This window comes from Temnothorax nylanderi, unplaced genomic scaffold, assembly GCF_030848795.1.
Source record: "Temnothorax nylanderi isolate EJ_2023f unplaced genomic scaffold, tnyl_v1.0 TNYL_tig0125_pilon, whole genome shotgun sequence".
In the NCBI taxonomy this organism is placed as follows: domain Eukaryota; kingdom Metazoa; phylum Arthropoda; class Insecta; order Hymenoptera; family Formicidae; genus Temnothorax; species Temnothorax nylanderi.
The window spans coordinates 322,440-337,326 of NW_027249187.1; the positions used below are offsets into that span (position 1 = coordinate 322,440).

The 14,887-nt window shown below is 38.7% G+C and overlaps 3 protein-coding genes across 3 annotated transcripts; 2 read left to right on the forward strand and 1 right to left on the reverse strand.

Moving 5' to 3' along the window:
• Positions 1–145: 145 nt before the first annotated feature.
• Positions 146–5,464, forward strand: Akirin (akirin). Its single transcript, XM_071713584.1, has 5 exons — positions 146–818; positions 2,573–2,772; positions 2,928–3,090; positions 3,176–3,232; positions 3,352–5,464. The coding sequence occupies exons 1-4, from the start codon at positions 629–631 to the stop codon at positions 3,184–3,186; spliced, it is 564 nt and encodes a 187-aa protein (XP_071569685.1). The 5' UTR covers positions 146–628; the 3' UTR covers positions 3,187–3,232; positions 3,352–5,464.
• A 340-nt stretch (positions 5,465–5,804) lies between these two features.
• On the forward strand, positions 5,805–8,664 carry Arr2 (arrestin 2). Its single transcript, XM_071713579.1, has 7 exons — positions 5,805–5,967; positions 6,055–6,176; positions 6,292–6,591; positions 6,725–6,952; positions 7,036–7,224; positions 7,521–7,689; positions 7,834–8,664. The coding sequence occupies exons 1-7, from the start codon at positions 5,901–5,903 to the stop codon at positions 7,977–7,979; spliced, it is 1,221 nt and encodes a 406-aa protein (XP_071569680.1). The 5' UTR covers positions 5,805–5,900; the 3' UTR covers positions 7,980–8,664.
• A 145-nt stretch (positions 8,665–8,809) lies between these two features.
• Positions 8,810–11,522, reverse strand: Tfiiealpha (transcription factor IIEalpha). The gene is made up of 8 exons (XM_071713578.1): positions 11,247–11,522; positions 10,785–11,139; positions 10,540–10,706; positions 10,318–10,446; positions 9,860–10,086; positions 9,582–9,789; positions 9,292–9,514; positions 8,810–9,107 (listed from the first exon to the last, which is right to left on the reverse strand). Exons 2-8 carry the CDS (start codon positions 10,909–10,911, stop codon positions 8,932–8,934), a joined length of 1,257 nt encoding a protein of 418 aa, XP_071569679.1. The 5' UTR covers positions 10,912–11,139; positions 11,247–11,522; the 3' UTR covers positions 8,810–8,931.
• Positions 11,523–14,887: the final 3,365 nt, after the last annotated feature.

Here is a 14,887-nt window from a genome sequence, read left to right on the forward strand (position 1 = left end):
GCAAGTTGATTGGCTTAAACCGAAACTCGGACCGATTTCTAGTATCGTGTACACAAGGCTTTAAACTCAGAGACTATAGAGTCCCTATATATAGGGACTCTACGCGTAACCAGAAACGACGGCCATATTGCCATCGCGTTGAGCGCAGTATTTGTTTTGTCGGTGGAACTGGTGGAAGTTGCGCGTCGATCGGCGTTGTTCTCATGCGCGCGCGCGCGCGCGTACACCTACGAGTTCTGCCCCAGTTCTGTCCGTGAAGTCTCAAGTCGAGCGAGCCGATCAGATTTCGAGAAGCCGTGCGTCTCCGTGCGTCCACGAGGAACCCTCTCGCCGTGTCCGTATCACGCCGTTGGACGAAGACTCGTGGTGTCTGGTGTCACGCGAGACGCGGCGCCCGTCCCCCCTCTCGCGGCCGCCCATCGTCGACGGCCCCGTGCCCCGCCCTCCCCCCTACCTCCCCCTCGGGGGGGCCACGGCCCGTGCCCGACTGGGTGTCAGTCCAGTCAGTCGTCAGACTCGCCAGTCGCACTCTCGCCTCTCGCGCACGCGGGGGGGACCCGATCACCCGACCCACGGTAAGCTTTAAGCCCGAGAACGCCGCGCCACCAGCGCCGACAGCAGTAGCACCATGGCGTGCGCCACGCTCAAGAGGTCCTTGGAGTTCGACCCGGTGCACAGCCACGGCCGGCCCAGCAAGCGACGGAGGTGCATGCCGATGTCGTGCGCGTCGCCGGGCGCGTCCGCGTCGTCGCCGCGCGGCGGCTCGCTGCCGCAGAAACCGTCGCCGTTCGGCGAGATAGCCAGCAAATTGACGCCTGGTAATTACACCGCAGGCTACGGCCATTTTTTCTCTCCCGCTCTCCGTCGCACCCGTCGCGTTTCCCCGTGTGTTTATCTCTGTCTCTCGCCCTCCTCTCCCCCGTGCCTTCCTGCCGTTCTCTTTCTCTCTCTCTCTTGCTCCCTTCTCTATCTCTCTTCCTCTCTTTCTCCTTTGCACGCTTCTTCATTGCGTACGAGGGAATGAGCTTGAAGGGGCGTGAAGAGATAGGAGGAAGGAACGGGCGAAAGAGAGACGGCGAGTAGGGGCGGCTAAGCTCTAGCGATTTAAAACCTGTATTCGCAGAGTCCATACTCCAGGGGTGAGGATGGGGGAGGGGGCATGTAAATCATATGGTAATGTTGTAACGGACGCGCTTGGGGGATTCGGGTTTTCGTCCCCCCTTTTTCTTTTTTTTTTTCTTCTTCCCATCCTCTCCGCGATTTTTCCTGCGAGAGGAAGCGCGCGGAGTTGCGCCCGGGGAGACGCGTTTTCTACTTTCCATGCACGCGCAACAAGACATAATGTATAGGCATATATGTATATGGTAACGCGGCACTCTAAAGATCTATGTGTGTATGTATATATAGATATATATTGAAAGTGATGTTTCGTTTTTGAAGAAGAATTATCGCTGACGTCCGCCTTGTCAGCGGGGATGCGCGAGAGACATGATTGGGCGATTATTAGTATGTTTAAAGATGGGAAATCACAGGGGAATACGAGCATTGTTCAGGTACGCCGCGGGCTAAAGTCGTTAAACCTGCGGAACGAATCGGCGGAAAGCACGAAAACCGCGGTCGGGAGAAACGAAAAGAGCCCATTAGAACTGTGCCAGCTGACAATGAGGCATAAGATAAATAAGCCGCGAGCGGAATGGGCAGATAGTAAATTGTGAGAGAAGCGATAAGTAATCCAATCGCGCGATGGCGCGGCGGCAAGTTGTTACAAAACAAAATTATTACAAGCGCGCTTACAAAAACGGAAAGCTATACGCGTGTAATTAAATTGTGATCCAAATCTTATCAGACGTTATTGTGTAGCGTGCGACGTGCCTGAATGACATAGTTATTACATTATAATGTAATATATTTTATTGTATATAATATTAAATAATATAGTTATTTTATTTGGACAACAAATTATTTAGACATCGATTGGACGATACTATATTTAAAATGTTCAAAAAAAAAAGGGATTAAAATGTTGTACAAATTTATTTTGCAATTAGGTTGTGGTCACATATAAGATTCTTCATGTTATTATGTTGATAAATATGTTAATATAAATTAAATGTGAGAGGAATAAAAGAACGAGCTGTTAAGTTTTATTGGAAAGCTTGGAATTTTAACTCTCACCTGGGGATCGATCATGTATCTTTTCCCCTAGGATGGAACGTGAAAAGTGAAAAGTTTATCTCTTTCTATTCAACACCAATAGAAAGAGATAGTTACATGAAACTTTTCACATTTCCGCTCTAGGGAAAAAGTTACATGATCGCTACCCAGTATTTATTCGGGTAAATATTCCAATTTTCAAATTTAAATATTTTCTTACATCATTTTGTTATCTTTTTCATTACCGAAAGGACAAGAAGTTGTTTTTAATATTATTATCTACAAATACAATATTTATAAACAGATAAACATTCTTTGTGCTAATTGTCATTCTGCTGAGAGTTAATTTATATTTAATATAAATACTATCTATATATATATATACTATATATATGTTATTGCACATTTGTTTATACAGAAAAGATGGCAGCCAACATCAGAGAAGAAATCCGCAGATTGCAGCGACGTAAACAATTGCACTTTCATCCCCAGACCAACAGCGGCGATTCATCGGACATGGAGGGACCTTCCAGTCCTTCTGGTCCATCTGGCTCTTCTTTAACTCTTTTTAGTCATAACACTAGCGGAAAGGAAAAACCACTTTTCACATTTAGACAGGTAGAATCTTTTGATCATCTACATCCTTCAATTAAGAAATATGCGAATCTACTTTCTGTTTACGTTGGGATTATTTTATTAGAGATATACATCAATTATTATTAGGATATAAAAGTTTTGGCTTTGTAGATATGACCGTAAGATTGGTTTTGTAGGTTGGTGTAATCTGCGAGCGAATGCTCAAGGAGCAAGAAACGAAAATTCGAGAAGAGTACGATCAGATCTTACATCTAAAGCTCTCCGAACAGTATGACGCTTTCGTCAAATTCACGTACGATCAGCTACAGAAAAGATTCGAGTCCGCGGCTGCACCGAGTTGTAAGTATTTTCTCTAAGAATTCTTTTTTTGCGTTTTATTTTGCTTTTTGTCCTTATATTACACGCGATTTTTGTATACTTCCAGATCTATCATAAGAAAAGATTCTTATTTATAAGAAGACATTTCTGTGAGGAATATTAGGTAAGTTTTGCGAACATTCTTTTTTTTTCTAAAGAAAAAAATGAAGCGTCGAATTAATGAGATATCACGAAGCAGAAATCTATCGCTAAATTAAAAAAAAATGTTTTGTCGTATTGCAGATTTCGACTGTGTGAGACAAATTTTGCTTGCGCCGAGGTCTGCAGCGCCGCCTCGCTCCGGGAATCGCCTCTAAAAAGATAATGAACCATGGTTTCAGCAGTGTCTAATAAAAAAAGGACTAAAAAAAGAGAAAAATAAGGAAATGAGAAGAAAAAATAATGATTAGTATAACGTAAGTTCGTAGAGAGGAAGAGAGAGAGAGAAAGAGAGCAAATTGCGGTGAATTGTAAACATATGAAAATCTACCATGTATACTTTCGAGACTAACAATATTTGTACTGTTCGACATTAGAAGTGCGCTGGTATCAGGGAACTGATTCTACTTATGTACAAATGTTATTACGGTTAAAATACGATATGTGTACACAGTGCAAGACTATAGCGCCGCGAGGCTTGATATCCAGCTAAAAGAGAGGGAGAGAGCGAGAGAGAGAGTGTGTGTGTGCGAGAGAGAACGAGAGAAAAAGCTGAGATTTCTTTCTAGCTTATTACACGGATATATTTTTCTCTTATCTTATTTGGGATATTGTAAAACTTAGGCGGAAATTTTGGAGATTTTGTGCTTGTCGTACAGATGGAGCATTATGTCGAATACTAAATAAGGCATTTCAGTAAGTTTTTTGTTTGTTTATCTTTACGCTACGACAGTTTAGATATTGCTCAAGTATATACGGCAACCAATGCTCTAAGCATCTTATTGCAACTGTGTGAGATGGCATTTTGCGAGTATCGAGGCAGGAGACAGTGTGCATTCGCGAATAAAAAGGATTGCCTTTCTCGAATCCTGACTGCTCGGCGAGGAGCGGGATGACGTTTAGAATTCAATGTATGATTGCGTAAATTAAGAAATTTAAATAATTCTACGACTTTTACTTGGAAACTTGAAATCTCTACAAGGATACATTAGTGTAATAACTTGTTAAATTGATGGTTATAAATTTGTTTTGATTGATTCGCGAGTTACAATGCGCTCGCATCAAACTCTACGATTTTTTCCTTTGACTAGAAAATTTTCCATTTAACTTACATAGATGTACAAGGTAAAATTGAATACTTTTTTCAGTTGTGATTTTTTTTACGCTCTTTATTGAAAATTCTTGTAAAAAGAAAAAGAACGATCTCATTTAAGATATAAACGTTACGGAGAGCTGTAAAAGTGTCGGGATAATATTGTAGATTATAGTAGGCATTGTACGAAGGCATTGTGAAGCGTAACTATTTGGAATAAAGATTTCATAAAATCTCGTCACGCACAGCATTTCTGTTCCCTGGTAGCAACGATTTCTGTAGTTGTAATAAAAAAAAAAGTGCTGAGTAATGAATATAACTATATAGCGTACTCTTTAACTGTGCCTATTATTAGACATGTTTGTCACGATTATTACTATTTACTATGTTATTATTTACTGTTATTGCCGTCGTAAAAAAATTTTTTATAGTTTGTAGTAATTCTCATTACATTGTGTAGTACTACATTCTGCGCGCGATATTTTCTTTCTTTTTTTTTTATTTGATTAAGATGAGGATCTTGCGAATCTTGGTTGCTGCGTGCATTTTTTTTGTTCCAGCCTGAAAATTTTTATTCCACCGAATATAAAAAAAAAAATAAGCATTTAGAGCACCAAGTGGAACGTCTGTCGAAAGTTCTTGTAAGCACAATATAAAATGATCTTCGATCGACTCTATATGCCTATGGTCACCGACTGTCGAGGAAGCAATATCGTACGATTTCGAGGGGCATTCGAATTACTACTGCCTTTTTCATATTGCGCAAAAGAAAAGAAAGAAAGTGTCTCTCTGTTACCACAATATTTTTGGGAGCACAGACATATACACAGAAAAGTATATATATGTAACATCGACTGTCTATCGACTATTGAATGTGCAAAAAAGAAGAAGAAATAAATTACGAATATAACCGGGTTTAATTAATTAACGCTAAGTAATATTTACTTGAGGCTCGCGATAGGTATCGTTTACCACTGAAGAAAATCTGTGGAAACGCGCACGAGCGACCGTTTGAAAAATTCAGGGGATTTCGTTTAAACTGCAGAAAATACCTCCTTATTATATTGTGTAAACATTCATTATCGAAATAAACGTAAGACTGAAGACGCGTGAGATTCTTTACTCATCTCCCTCCCAATGAAATTGGTACCATCTTTTCGTTCAATGGACAATTATTGTAAACGATTTACTTTATGGTTTGTACAAGAATATCGCGATTAAGTATATTGCGTACGCAAATGTCAATACTTGCAGTGTTACCGCGTGTTGTACATTTATATTCTATTAAGCGCAATGATCGAAAATGTACACGACGATTCTCTTTATGTGTCACACATAACTTGCAATCCTCTTAAATTAGTTTTATAACGAAGTAATTCTATTAACAGTATTATTAGCAGTATGGCTTCGAGGCGAGGGAAGCCCCGGCAAGACTATATGAGGATCCGGACCGGGTGCCGGGGACGTGTCACTTCTGGGCGGGAAACAAATTTCTCTGCTAAATCACTTGTTCGTTTAGGAAAAAAAAAATAACAGCCAGATGTTCCCTATATTGTTTTTGGTCTTTGTTGTGGCCGTTAAGGTATTCAAGAAGACCACTCCTAATGGTGAGTACGCTCGACTCTACTTCAAGCTACCTCGTCTTCCTTAATAAGCCGCGCTTAATAATCGTTGTATCAAAATATCTTGTTCAGGCAAAATTACGGTATATCTGGGCAAGAGAGACTTTATCGACCATCTAGATCATACTGATCCCATCGACGGTGTTATCGTCGTAGAGAATGATTACCTTCAGGGGCGCAAGGTCTTTGGCCAGGTTGGTAAAACATAAAAGACATTCAGCGCGTTCTTGCAAAAATATAATACTTGGATGATTCCTGAAAGATGTTCAGTACACTTCCTATTAATATGTAATATTATATTATGCTTAGGTCTCGACAACCTACCGATATGGCCGAGAGGAGGATGAAGTCATGGGAGTCAAGTTCAGCAAAGAGCTAGTATTGTGTCAAGATCAGATAGTACCGCAGAAGAAGGAGAAGCAGGAGACTACAACGATCCAGGAGCGCTTGCTGAAGCGTTTGGGTTCAAATGCATATCCATTCACGTTCCATTTTCCACAGACGGCTCCTTGCTCGGTCACCCTGCAACCCGGCGACGATGATCAAGGAAAACCCCTAGGAGTCGAATATGCTGTGAAAGTATTCGTTGCAGACAACGAAGAAGACAAGGTATCGAAATAGGAGATAAGAAGATATATAATGAAAGAAGTTGATGCATAATATAAAAACAAATTGATAAAGTAACGTGTATCTAAAATTTTAAAGCAGAGTTTCTGCAATAACCTGCTTTTTACTTTGTCAGGGACACAAAAGGTCCTCTGTATCATTAGCCATCAAGAAGCTACAGTACGCTCCACCGACGCGAGGCCGCCGACTTCCCAGCTCTTTGATTTCTAAGGGATTCACCTTCTCCCAGGGCAAACTGAATCTGGAAGTCACATTGGACAGAGAGATCTACTATCATGGCGAGAAAGTTGCGGCGAACATCACAGTTACGAACAATTCACGAAAGGCGGTGAAGAACATCAAGGTATATTCTAAAATTAAAATAAAAATTTTGAAAAAAATTTCTACTTGTCGCATTTTGCTACTATCGCTATTTCTTCTTCGCAGTTGTACGTGGTACAACATTGCGAGGTGACCATGGTAAATGCCCAATTTTCGCGACACGTGGCTAGCTTGGAGACTCGCGAGGGTTGCCCGATCACACCGGGTGCATCCTTCACGAAGCAATTCTATCTTGTGCCTTTGGCCAGCAGCAACAAGGATCGGCGTGGCATCGCTCTCGACGGGCATCTCAAAGTGCGTAACAAGCGCTTGAACAAGTTTCAAATGATTAAATCTAATTATTTTATTAATCCATGACTCTTTTTCTTTCATGGCAATGTATGTTATGCTGCTAAAATATATAAAAGATTATATAACACTTTACTGATATCATATTTAGTATATATATTTAAAGATATTAGTTATGTAAAGACTAATGTTTTAATATAATACAGATATTAATATATAAAACATTATTAATATTACTAATAATGTACCAATATATAAACCAATAATAATGTGGAAAAATCTATTTTGATTATTCCATTTAGGATGACGACGTAAATTTGGCATCCTCAACTCTGGTAATGGAGGGCAAGTGCCCGGCTGAAGCCTTGGGTATCGTGATTTCTTATTCGATCCGAGTAAAGTTGAATTGCGGTACTCTGGGTGGCGAGCTGGTCACCGATGTTCCATTCAAACTGATGCATCCGACCCCTGGTATGTCGCTTAGAATATTCTTATATTTTAATTAGATAAAATATTTTACTTTTATTTTTGAACAAGATTCAATTCAGAATTTAAATCAAACGTTTCAAATTTTCAATTCGGATTGATTTAAGCGGTTCTTTTTTCCATTTGCAGGTGCCATTGAAAGAGAAAATGCCATATTAAAAAAAAGCAAGAGCATCGACAGGGCACGGTACGAGAACTCTTGCTACGCCAACGATGACGATGATAATATCATATTTGAAGACTTTGCTCGTTTGCGCTTAAACGAACCAGAGTAAATTAAAGAGAGAGAGAGAGAGAGCGAGAGCGAGAGAAAGCGAAAGATTAGCGCTTTTTACCTTGCGATCGATCATTTCAAAAGAATCCTGAGCTTTTTGCTCACAATGGATTATTTTTCGCCTTAAAACCAACTTTACCTTTTAGATATTAACATTAAATCTAAAGTGAATTATTATACACGATTAAAAACTTTAAAATATTATAAGTAATTCATTTAAAATTTGCGTCTTTTTGGATTCTTTTGACGTGATTTTCAGTGAACGAGCTATATTCAGTGAATGTAGGTAAAAAAAGAACACTATTAAAATTAACTGTATTATAATATTATGAAACTGTTACTAAACAAAAAAAAAACGAAAAGAATACAAAAAAAGCGAAAAGATAATTAAATATAAAAAAATCGTCTCGGAATTTCTGTGCAATGGTGGTGGTTGGACAGAAATTCGTTGCGAGACGAACAAAAAAAAGAATGTCAAGTAAAGCTAATAATTCGTTTGGTTAAGTTTAAGAATTTCCCGTCTTACCAGAAGTGACATGGTATATTATTCGTCCCACTTAATTTCTTATGGTTTTACGATACTCCACACATTCAATTGTTTATTTATTAGTAAAAAAAACTGTTGATTGACGGTATTGTTCAGTTGCAATTACATTAGAAAATACATATGAAACTGTAAAAACGCACCTTTTATCTTTTCTCTTTTCAAACCGATTAATCCTTCAAATGCTATAGTGAATACATGCATCTGTCTTACATTTATCGATAGAGAAACACATACAAGATGATCCTGTCAGGATTGCTATGTCGCTATGAAAGATCGTCGCATCATTATAAAAAATTATATATGTATATTTTGTGGCTATACAAAATATTACAGGGAACAACGATACCAAATCAATATCAGTCTTATGCAGAGCATTGTGAAGACGACGACTCTCGTTGTTCTTCGTCTAGTCGTACATATGCGAGTAATATTCCTGATACGTCTGGATATAAGCCTCCTTCTCTATGGGCGTCATTTCCGCAATCAAGGTGTCGTTAACGTCGGTGATCGCGACTGTCTTGCCACCGACACTCACGGTTGGTACTAATTCATCGTCCTCGGAATCCATCGCCTCTACTTCGCCTATAAATCAGTTCGGCAATAGTAATATTTAAGAAAATACAAATTAATTAGCAATTATCTGAATGCTTTGTGAATTTCCTTTTCATCATTTTTTCAGTTTCGAGATTTTTTATCTTATTATTCTCTTGACTTTTAAATGATTAAACGTCTTAATGTCGGAATCCCTTGTTAAATTCTTTCTTACCGGTATCAATTGCCTGCATTTCCGCGTCCTCCTCGTTATCGCTGCTGTCGCTGGATTCCTGTGGAAGCACTGCTTTGATAGACGCGGAATTGGTGCCGCCCTTCTTCTCATGAGCCAGCAATACCGACATAATGTCCTCGCCTTGCTTATTATTTATCGTCGTATTTGTGGCAGTGGCTGCAGCTTTGTCCAAGATGCTATCTTGCGTATTCATGCCGTCAGGCTGTAAGACATTCGCGAATTAAGAATAAGAGCCGTAAAGAAACGACATGACAGAACAACAAAAATACCTGTGAACCGTCGGAATTGATAACTGTGCTTTCCATCATCCATATAGGTCTTTCCTTTCTGTGATTCGACGCACTGTCATCGGGAGACTCGTCTCCGATGGTAACGTCCACTCTGGTGTCCTCCACCATGAAGCCTGCCATTCTAGTCGCTTCACCTGACCACTGTTCGTTAGGTCCTCTAAGACTGCTCGGTTTTCTCATGTCGATACTATTGAAAATAATTAATTTTAATAAAATAAACATTTTTAATATATGAACATACGTTTAAAAACATGTACCCTCGAATAGTGTTAATATCAATGGGTTCTGGTTCCAGTATTTCAGGTGCCAATTTGATTCCTTCTACTTCCCTTAATAGTATATAGAGCGGCTCCAACTGTTCATTGAACTTTGCTAATAATAATCTGGAATCTTTCTTTGGAAGAGCAGACTGATCTTCTTCCACTATTTCCCGGCAATATGTACATCTAAACTCGCCGGTTCTCATGTCAAAAAGTTGATCCGCCTATACAGGAATTTAATAAAATTTTGTCTGTACCACCAACTTTGAATTAATATTACAATAGTGTAATATTGTATTACACTATTGTACTGTTTCAATTATTATATTATCACTTATCACTTATATCACTTAATATAAGAATATAATAAAATAGGATCAAAAGTAAAATTTGATTTTTTCTTAATTAATTCAATTCTTAAAACTTCATCATTTATACCATATTGCTATACTTACTTCGAGATCAGTAAATGTCTTTAAACAACTCGGACACTTAAAGCTAGCTCTACTGGTTGCATCTCTTTCCTCTGTTTCCATTCTCTTTCTCATTAAATCAAGCTTATACTTCACCACATTTACAAACGTCTAAAACAAAGATATAAAGCTTTATAAATCATCGTTCCATTTGTTATTAGTACTTTCTGTCAAATTAAAGAAACCTGCAATCATTTTATGCACCTTATAGTTAATAAAGTAATAGTTGACTTTCTGCGCTTTGCCATCTGATCCTGTCTCCATCTTCAATCTCACTTGAATGAACTTGTCATTTCGCAACGTTGATATCCTGGCTCTCAACATCTTACGTTCAAACTTGAGCAATTCACAAATGTCATCTTCTTTCATACCTGGCATATTTTTTTTATATTAACAAAATATTTATTTCAATTGCAAAAGATTTTCTAGATCAGTATGTAATTACTTACATGGATTCCTGACCAACATATCCACAATTAATGCATCTTCTATCGTGTAAAATCCACGTACGACGAGACGTGCCAGTTTCTTCAAGCTACTAGGCACCTCGGTGACAAGTCGTTCCTCGGCGCTCATATTTTAAGCGATCAAGATTAGCTTTTTGACGATCGATATCGTTGCCGAATAACAATAAAATTTTATCCACAGTACTATTATTGTTATTATTACAATGCTACTATCCGTTTACATGTCAGGCGCTCACAGTTTCATGCCAAACACACTTTACCATAATTACACGCACTACATTCTCCAGCGATACGATTGCTACATGTGCAGAATTGTAAGCGTATCTTCATTTTTCTCCTACAAATCAGATCGACGCGTTAAAAAAGAAGACATTTCACAGCAAAATATTGACGGATACGTTAGAAAAGGGCAGCTTCACGAATTATTACACTACGAATTCTTACAATGTTCAGAATTTTCTCTCCCTTCTGTTCTTCCCCTTCCTCCGTCGATTATCGTTATATTTGTCCTGAGCTGGGACACATCGCCCTACGCTTCGGAAATTTTTGAGAAATCACGAGAACACGATCCTATACCCGTCAGCGCGCGGTGGATCTACGATCGCGGCTGGATCTAGGTTAGGATCGGGAAAATCCCGCAGTACGCCACGGTATTGCGCCGCATGATGCCCGACGTTTTCGCGAGCCGCCGCGAGCGCGCACGGCGGAATACGAACGCGGCTGAAGCATCGAGCGCGTTTGCCAACGGCCGCGCGACCGCGCGCGCATGCGCCAACTTTGTCTCCAATTTTCGAACGCTGCAAAATGTAAATCCCTAGAGCGGCTAAGTTTTTTCATAATGGTGGATTCACATTGCGTCCGATGTCCTTGTCCAATAGGAGAATTCTTTTTCTAGAGATTCTGCTAGAGTCTTTCCTATTGGTCATCGTAAATCATGGAACCATGCTCGACGCGCATGCGTAGAAAATTGCGCGAGAACTGCGTGGCACTGCCACCCAACTACAAACTCTTATGGAAGAATAATGACCAGCGTTAGTGGCGCTCTCTGCGATGGGACCCCCGGAAAATGGGAACTACGTTGATATTACCTACCGCCATGTCGGTAACGTCACGCAATAGAAAAGCATAGAAGAGCACAGCGCGGGGACTCTCTAACTCCTTAAGGCCGTCACACACAAAATGGATAACGTGACAGCGACAAGGCATAATCGGTCTAAGCAATATCTTTGAATTGGCTGAACAGAATGGAAAATCCTTTTACACGATTAAAGTACGCACAAAAATGTAGAGGGCTGTACATGATTTTTTCTGATAAACTAAAAAAAAATTTTATTTTTATAAATATTGTCTTCACCTGACGACAATATTTGCTTTATACAAAAATTCTGCAGTTTTTCTATAGAAAATAGTGATGCAGCCCTCTACAAAAAACTGTCAGGAATAATATCGTGCAATTAGAAGTAAGATTTGAAGCCTAAAAAAAAAGATATTACTTAGACCAGTGGAAGATGCAAGGTTAGGTGCTATCCTTGTCTATATCCTTGTCTATACAAGGACAGATATAGTCGGTGAGCACTTCTTTATCGACGCTGATCGAGTTCGCCTGCGGCTCCAGCATCCCCTTAACGACAGTTTCGTTTGAACGACGTTGCGCAGTTTTTTTCCATATAATATACCTGTGCAACGACATCATAACAATAATGACACTTACTACGTTTACGCGAGCGTTACTTCTATAGTAACTTACGATATATCACTCGTTTACGCGGAGTAAATTATCGCAAGTTACTACAAAATCCCGTTTACGCGAAGGAATTATCGTAAGTTACTACAAAAGTAACGCTCGCGTAAACGTAGTAACTGTCGTTAAGAGTTACAGAATGAATGCGGCAAGTGCACACGTACAATTTTGGCAAGAAGCAGTACAAAAACTTCGTAAAATGGAATACATTGAACAAGAAAGTCACAGGCCTTTACGAAGAAATAAACCAAAATGTCTAAAAAATTGGATATGGACGATCCAAGGCAGTATCTATTTGTGGAAAACATTACAACAGTGTGGATTACCAGCACTGAATTTAAAATATATTAATCAGGACATCGTGGAAAATTTTTTCAGCCGAGTTAGAGACCACGGTCATAGGAATAACAATCCTTCGCCGCATCAATTCAGTGCATCTTTTAAAACGCTACTATGCACAAATTTGACCTCTAAGAAATCCCTATCTTCCAATTGTGAGGAGAGTGACGAAGGTACATCATTAGCCTTATTAAAAATGTTTCACGCTGGTGACCTAGCGTCTCTAAACGAAGAAGGCAATACAGACGTGGAATATTCTGAACCTGCGATACCAGAAACAACGAGCACTGAAATATACGTAGATGCGCAAAAAATTTTGAGAAATATAATAAGAAATACAGTAGCAATGGAATGTTTTGAATGCGCAGAATGTGTAAAAAGTGACAGGATTTTGGAAGAAATTAAGAAGAAAGTAGAACTTGCAGAAATAGAATTTCCCTACATCTGCTATACATGCAAAATAAAGAAAAAACTAATACAAATCTTTCACGAAGATAAATCTATTATGAAGACGATACATTGTCCTACTCTGCAGCAGGCCTTAGAGGAAATAGCACAAGAATTTATAATTAAATAATGCACAATTATTAATAATATTTTAAACGGAAGGGCAGAAATGCAAGAGGAAAAATTTTATGTTCAACGGAGCAAGAAGAATGAGCAATAAATTTAATAAAAAGATTAAATAGAAAATCTGATGTGGAATATGAAGACGACATTTTCGTAAGTATCTTTCTCTATGAGATAAACTTTGCACTGCTAACACTGTATATGTACTAATTATTCATTGTCATTTATTTTGCAGACCGATAAATTATGGGCTGAATCTCCTGGGAGCATTTACTGCAAAAGATTTATAGTGAATTCGGACGTTTGTACTAGTGCAGCACACTAAAGCTTGTTTATAATATCTATTCTTATATTAAAGGTCGCTTAAATACATGTTTAAAAACTTTTTAGCCAATAAAACATACTGTATGGATGCTGTACAGATCATTTTACTGGCTAAGAAGTATTTCAAAAAGTATTTAAGATGATCTGTAAATATAAAAATTAACTAACAATAAGAACAAGCCTTAGTGCACAGTCAGTGTGCACTAGTGCAAGCGCCCAAATTCGCTATAATTAATTGGAAATATGGAAATAACACAAAGGGATAGCACTTCGGCACAGCAACCTGCTTTATCCCTTTCGACGGGAACGATGAGAAACGCCCCAGACCGATTTTGAAGCAAGAAACCGCTCACGCTCAGCTGTGATTTTCTACCTCTCCCTTCTTTTTTTTAACTTTTAATTTACGTTTTTTACTTTTAATTTTATGTAAAGTTTATTAGAGAACAGCGGTGTTTTTATGTTTATTTCTAATGGACAATCATTAGGAAACTTTTTTTTGTTTTTAGTTATTGACGTTGCTTAAGGAGTTAGTAGTACGGCCTTAACGCTTAATACACAAAATGCATAATTTTTTTTATTTTGTAGCATTTTATTAGTAAAGGCTACCATGTCTTTTCTTTTGTAACCACGTATAATCGTTGGCAGGTATCTAATTTATAATGATTTAATAGCGATTTAAACGTAATAATGACTCGCTTGCAAGACACATTTGCATGCAAATTTATATTCAAGTGGAATTCAACGATATTTGTATCAATTATGTATTTTTATTATATAAATATACAATATTATTTTTAACCATTGCGCTTTTTTTTACCTAAGAATAATCATTTTAAATGTACACGGTATGTGTCGATAGGTGCAGTTATGCTAGGTCTACAATGCGAGTCGCAAAGTCGTGAGTCGCAAGAATTGACCAATCACAATCGAATTTGAGGAGAATAATCGACTGTGATGCTAGGTCTACAATGAGAGTCGCAAAGTCGTGAGTCGCAAGAATTGACCAATCACAATCGAATTTGAGGAGAATAATCGACTGTGATTGGTCAATTCTTGCGACTCACGACTTTGCGACTCCCATTGTAGACCCAGCATGATTGGTCAATTCTTG

What these genes read in the sequence shown, in the direction of transcription:
- Akirin (XM_071713584.1), top strand. Translation starts at nt 629, where the DNA reads ATGGCGTGCGCCACGCTCAAGAGGTCCTTGGAGTTCGACCCGGTGCAC. An exon ending in AGCCAGCAAATTGACGCCTG is followed by an intron (nt 819 to 2,572) that starts GTAATTACACCG and finishes TTGTTTATACAG; the next exon opens with AAAAGATGGCAGCCAACATC. An exon ending in CACTTTTCACATTTAGACAG is followed by an intron (nt 2,773 to 2,927) that starts GTAGAATCTTTT and finishes TTGGTTTTGTAG; the next exon opens with GTTGGTGTAATCTGCGAGCG.
- Arr2 (XM_071713579.1), top strand. Translation starts at nt 5,901, where the DNA reads ATGTTCCCTATATTGTTTTTGGTCTTTGTTGTGGCCGTTAAGGTATTC. An exon ending in AGGCGGTGAAGAACATCAAG is followed by an intron (nt 6,953 to 7,035) that starts GTATATTCTAAA and finishes TCTTCTTCGCAG; the next exon opens with TTGTACGTGGTACAACATTG. An exon ending in ACTGATGCATCCGACCCCTG is followed by an intron (nt 7,690 to 7,833) that starts GTATGTCGCTTA and finishes TTCCATTTGCAG; the next exon opens with GTGCCATTGAAAGAGAAAAT.
- Tfiiealpha (XM_071713578.1), bottom strand. Translation starts at nt 10,911, where the DNA reads ATGAGCGCCGAGGAACGACTTGTCACCGAGGTGCCTAGTAGCTTGAAG. An exon ending in TATGTTGGTCAGGAATCCAT is followed by an intron (nt 10,707 to 10,784) that starts GTAAGTAATTAC and finishes AAAATATGCCAG; the next exon opens with GTATGAAAGAAGATGACATT. An exon ending in AGACATTTACTGATCTCGAA is followed by an intron (nt 10,087 to 10,317) that starts GTAAGTATAGCA and finishes ATTCCTGTATAG; the next exon opens with GCGGATCAACTTTTTGACAT.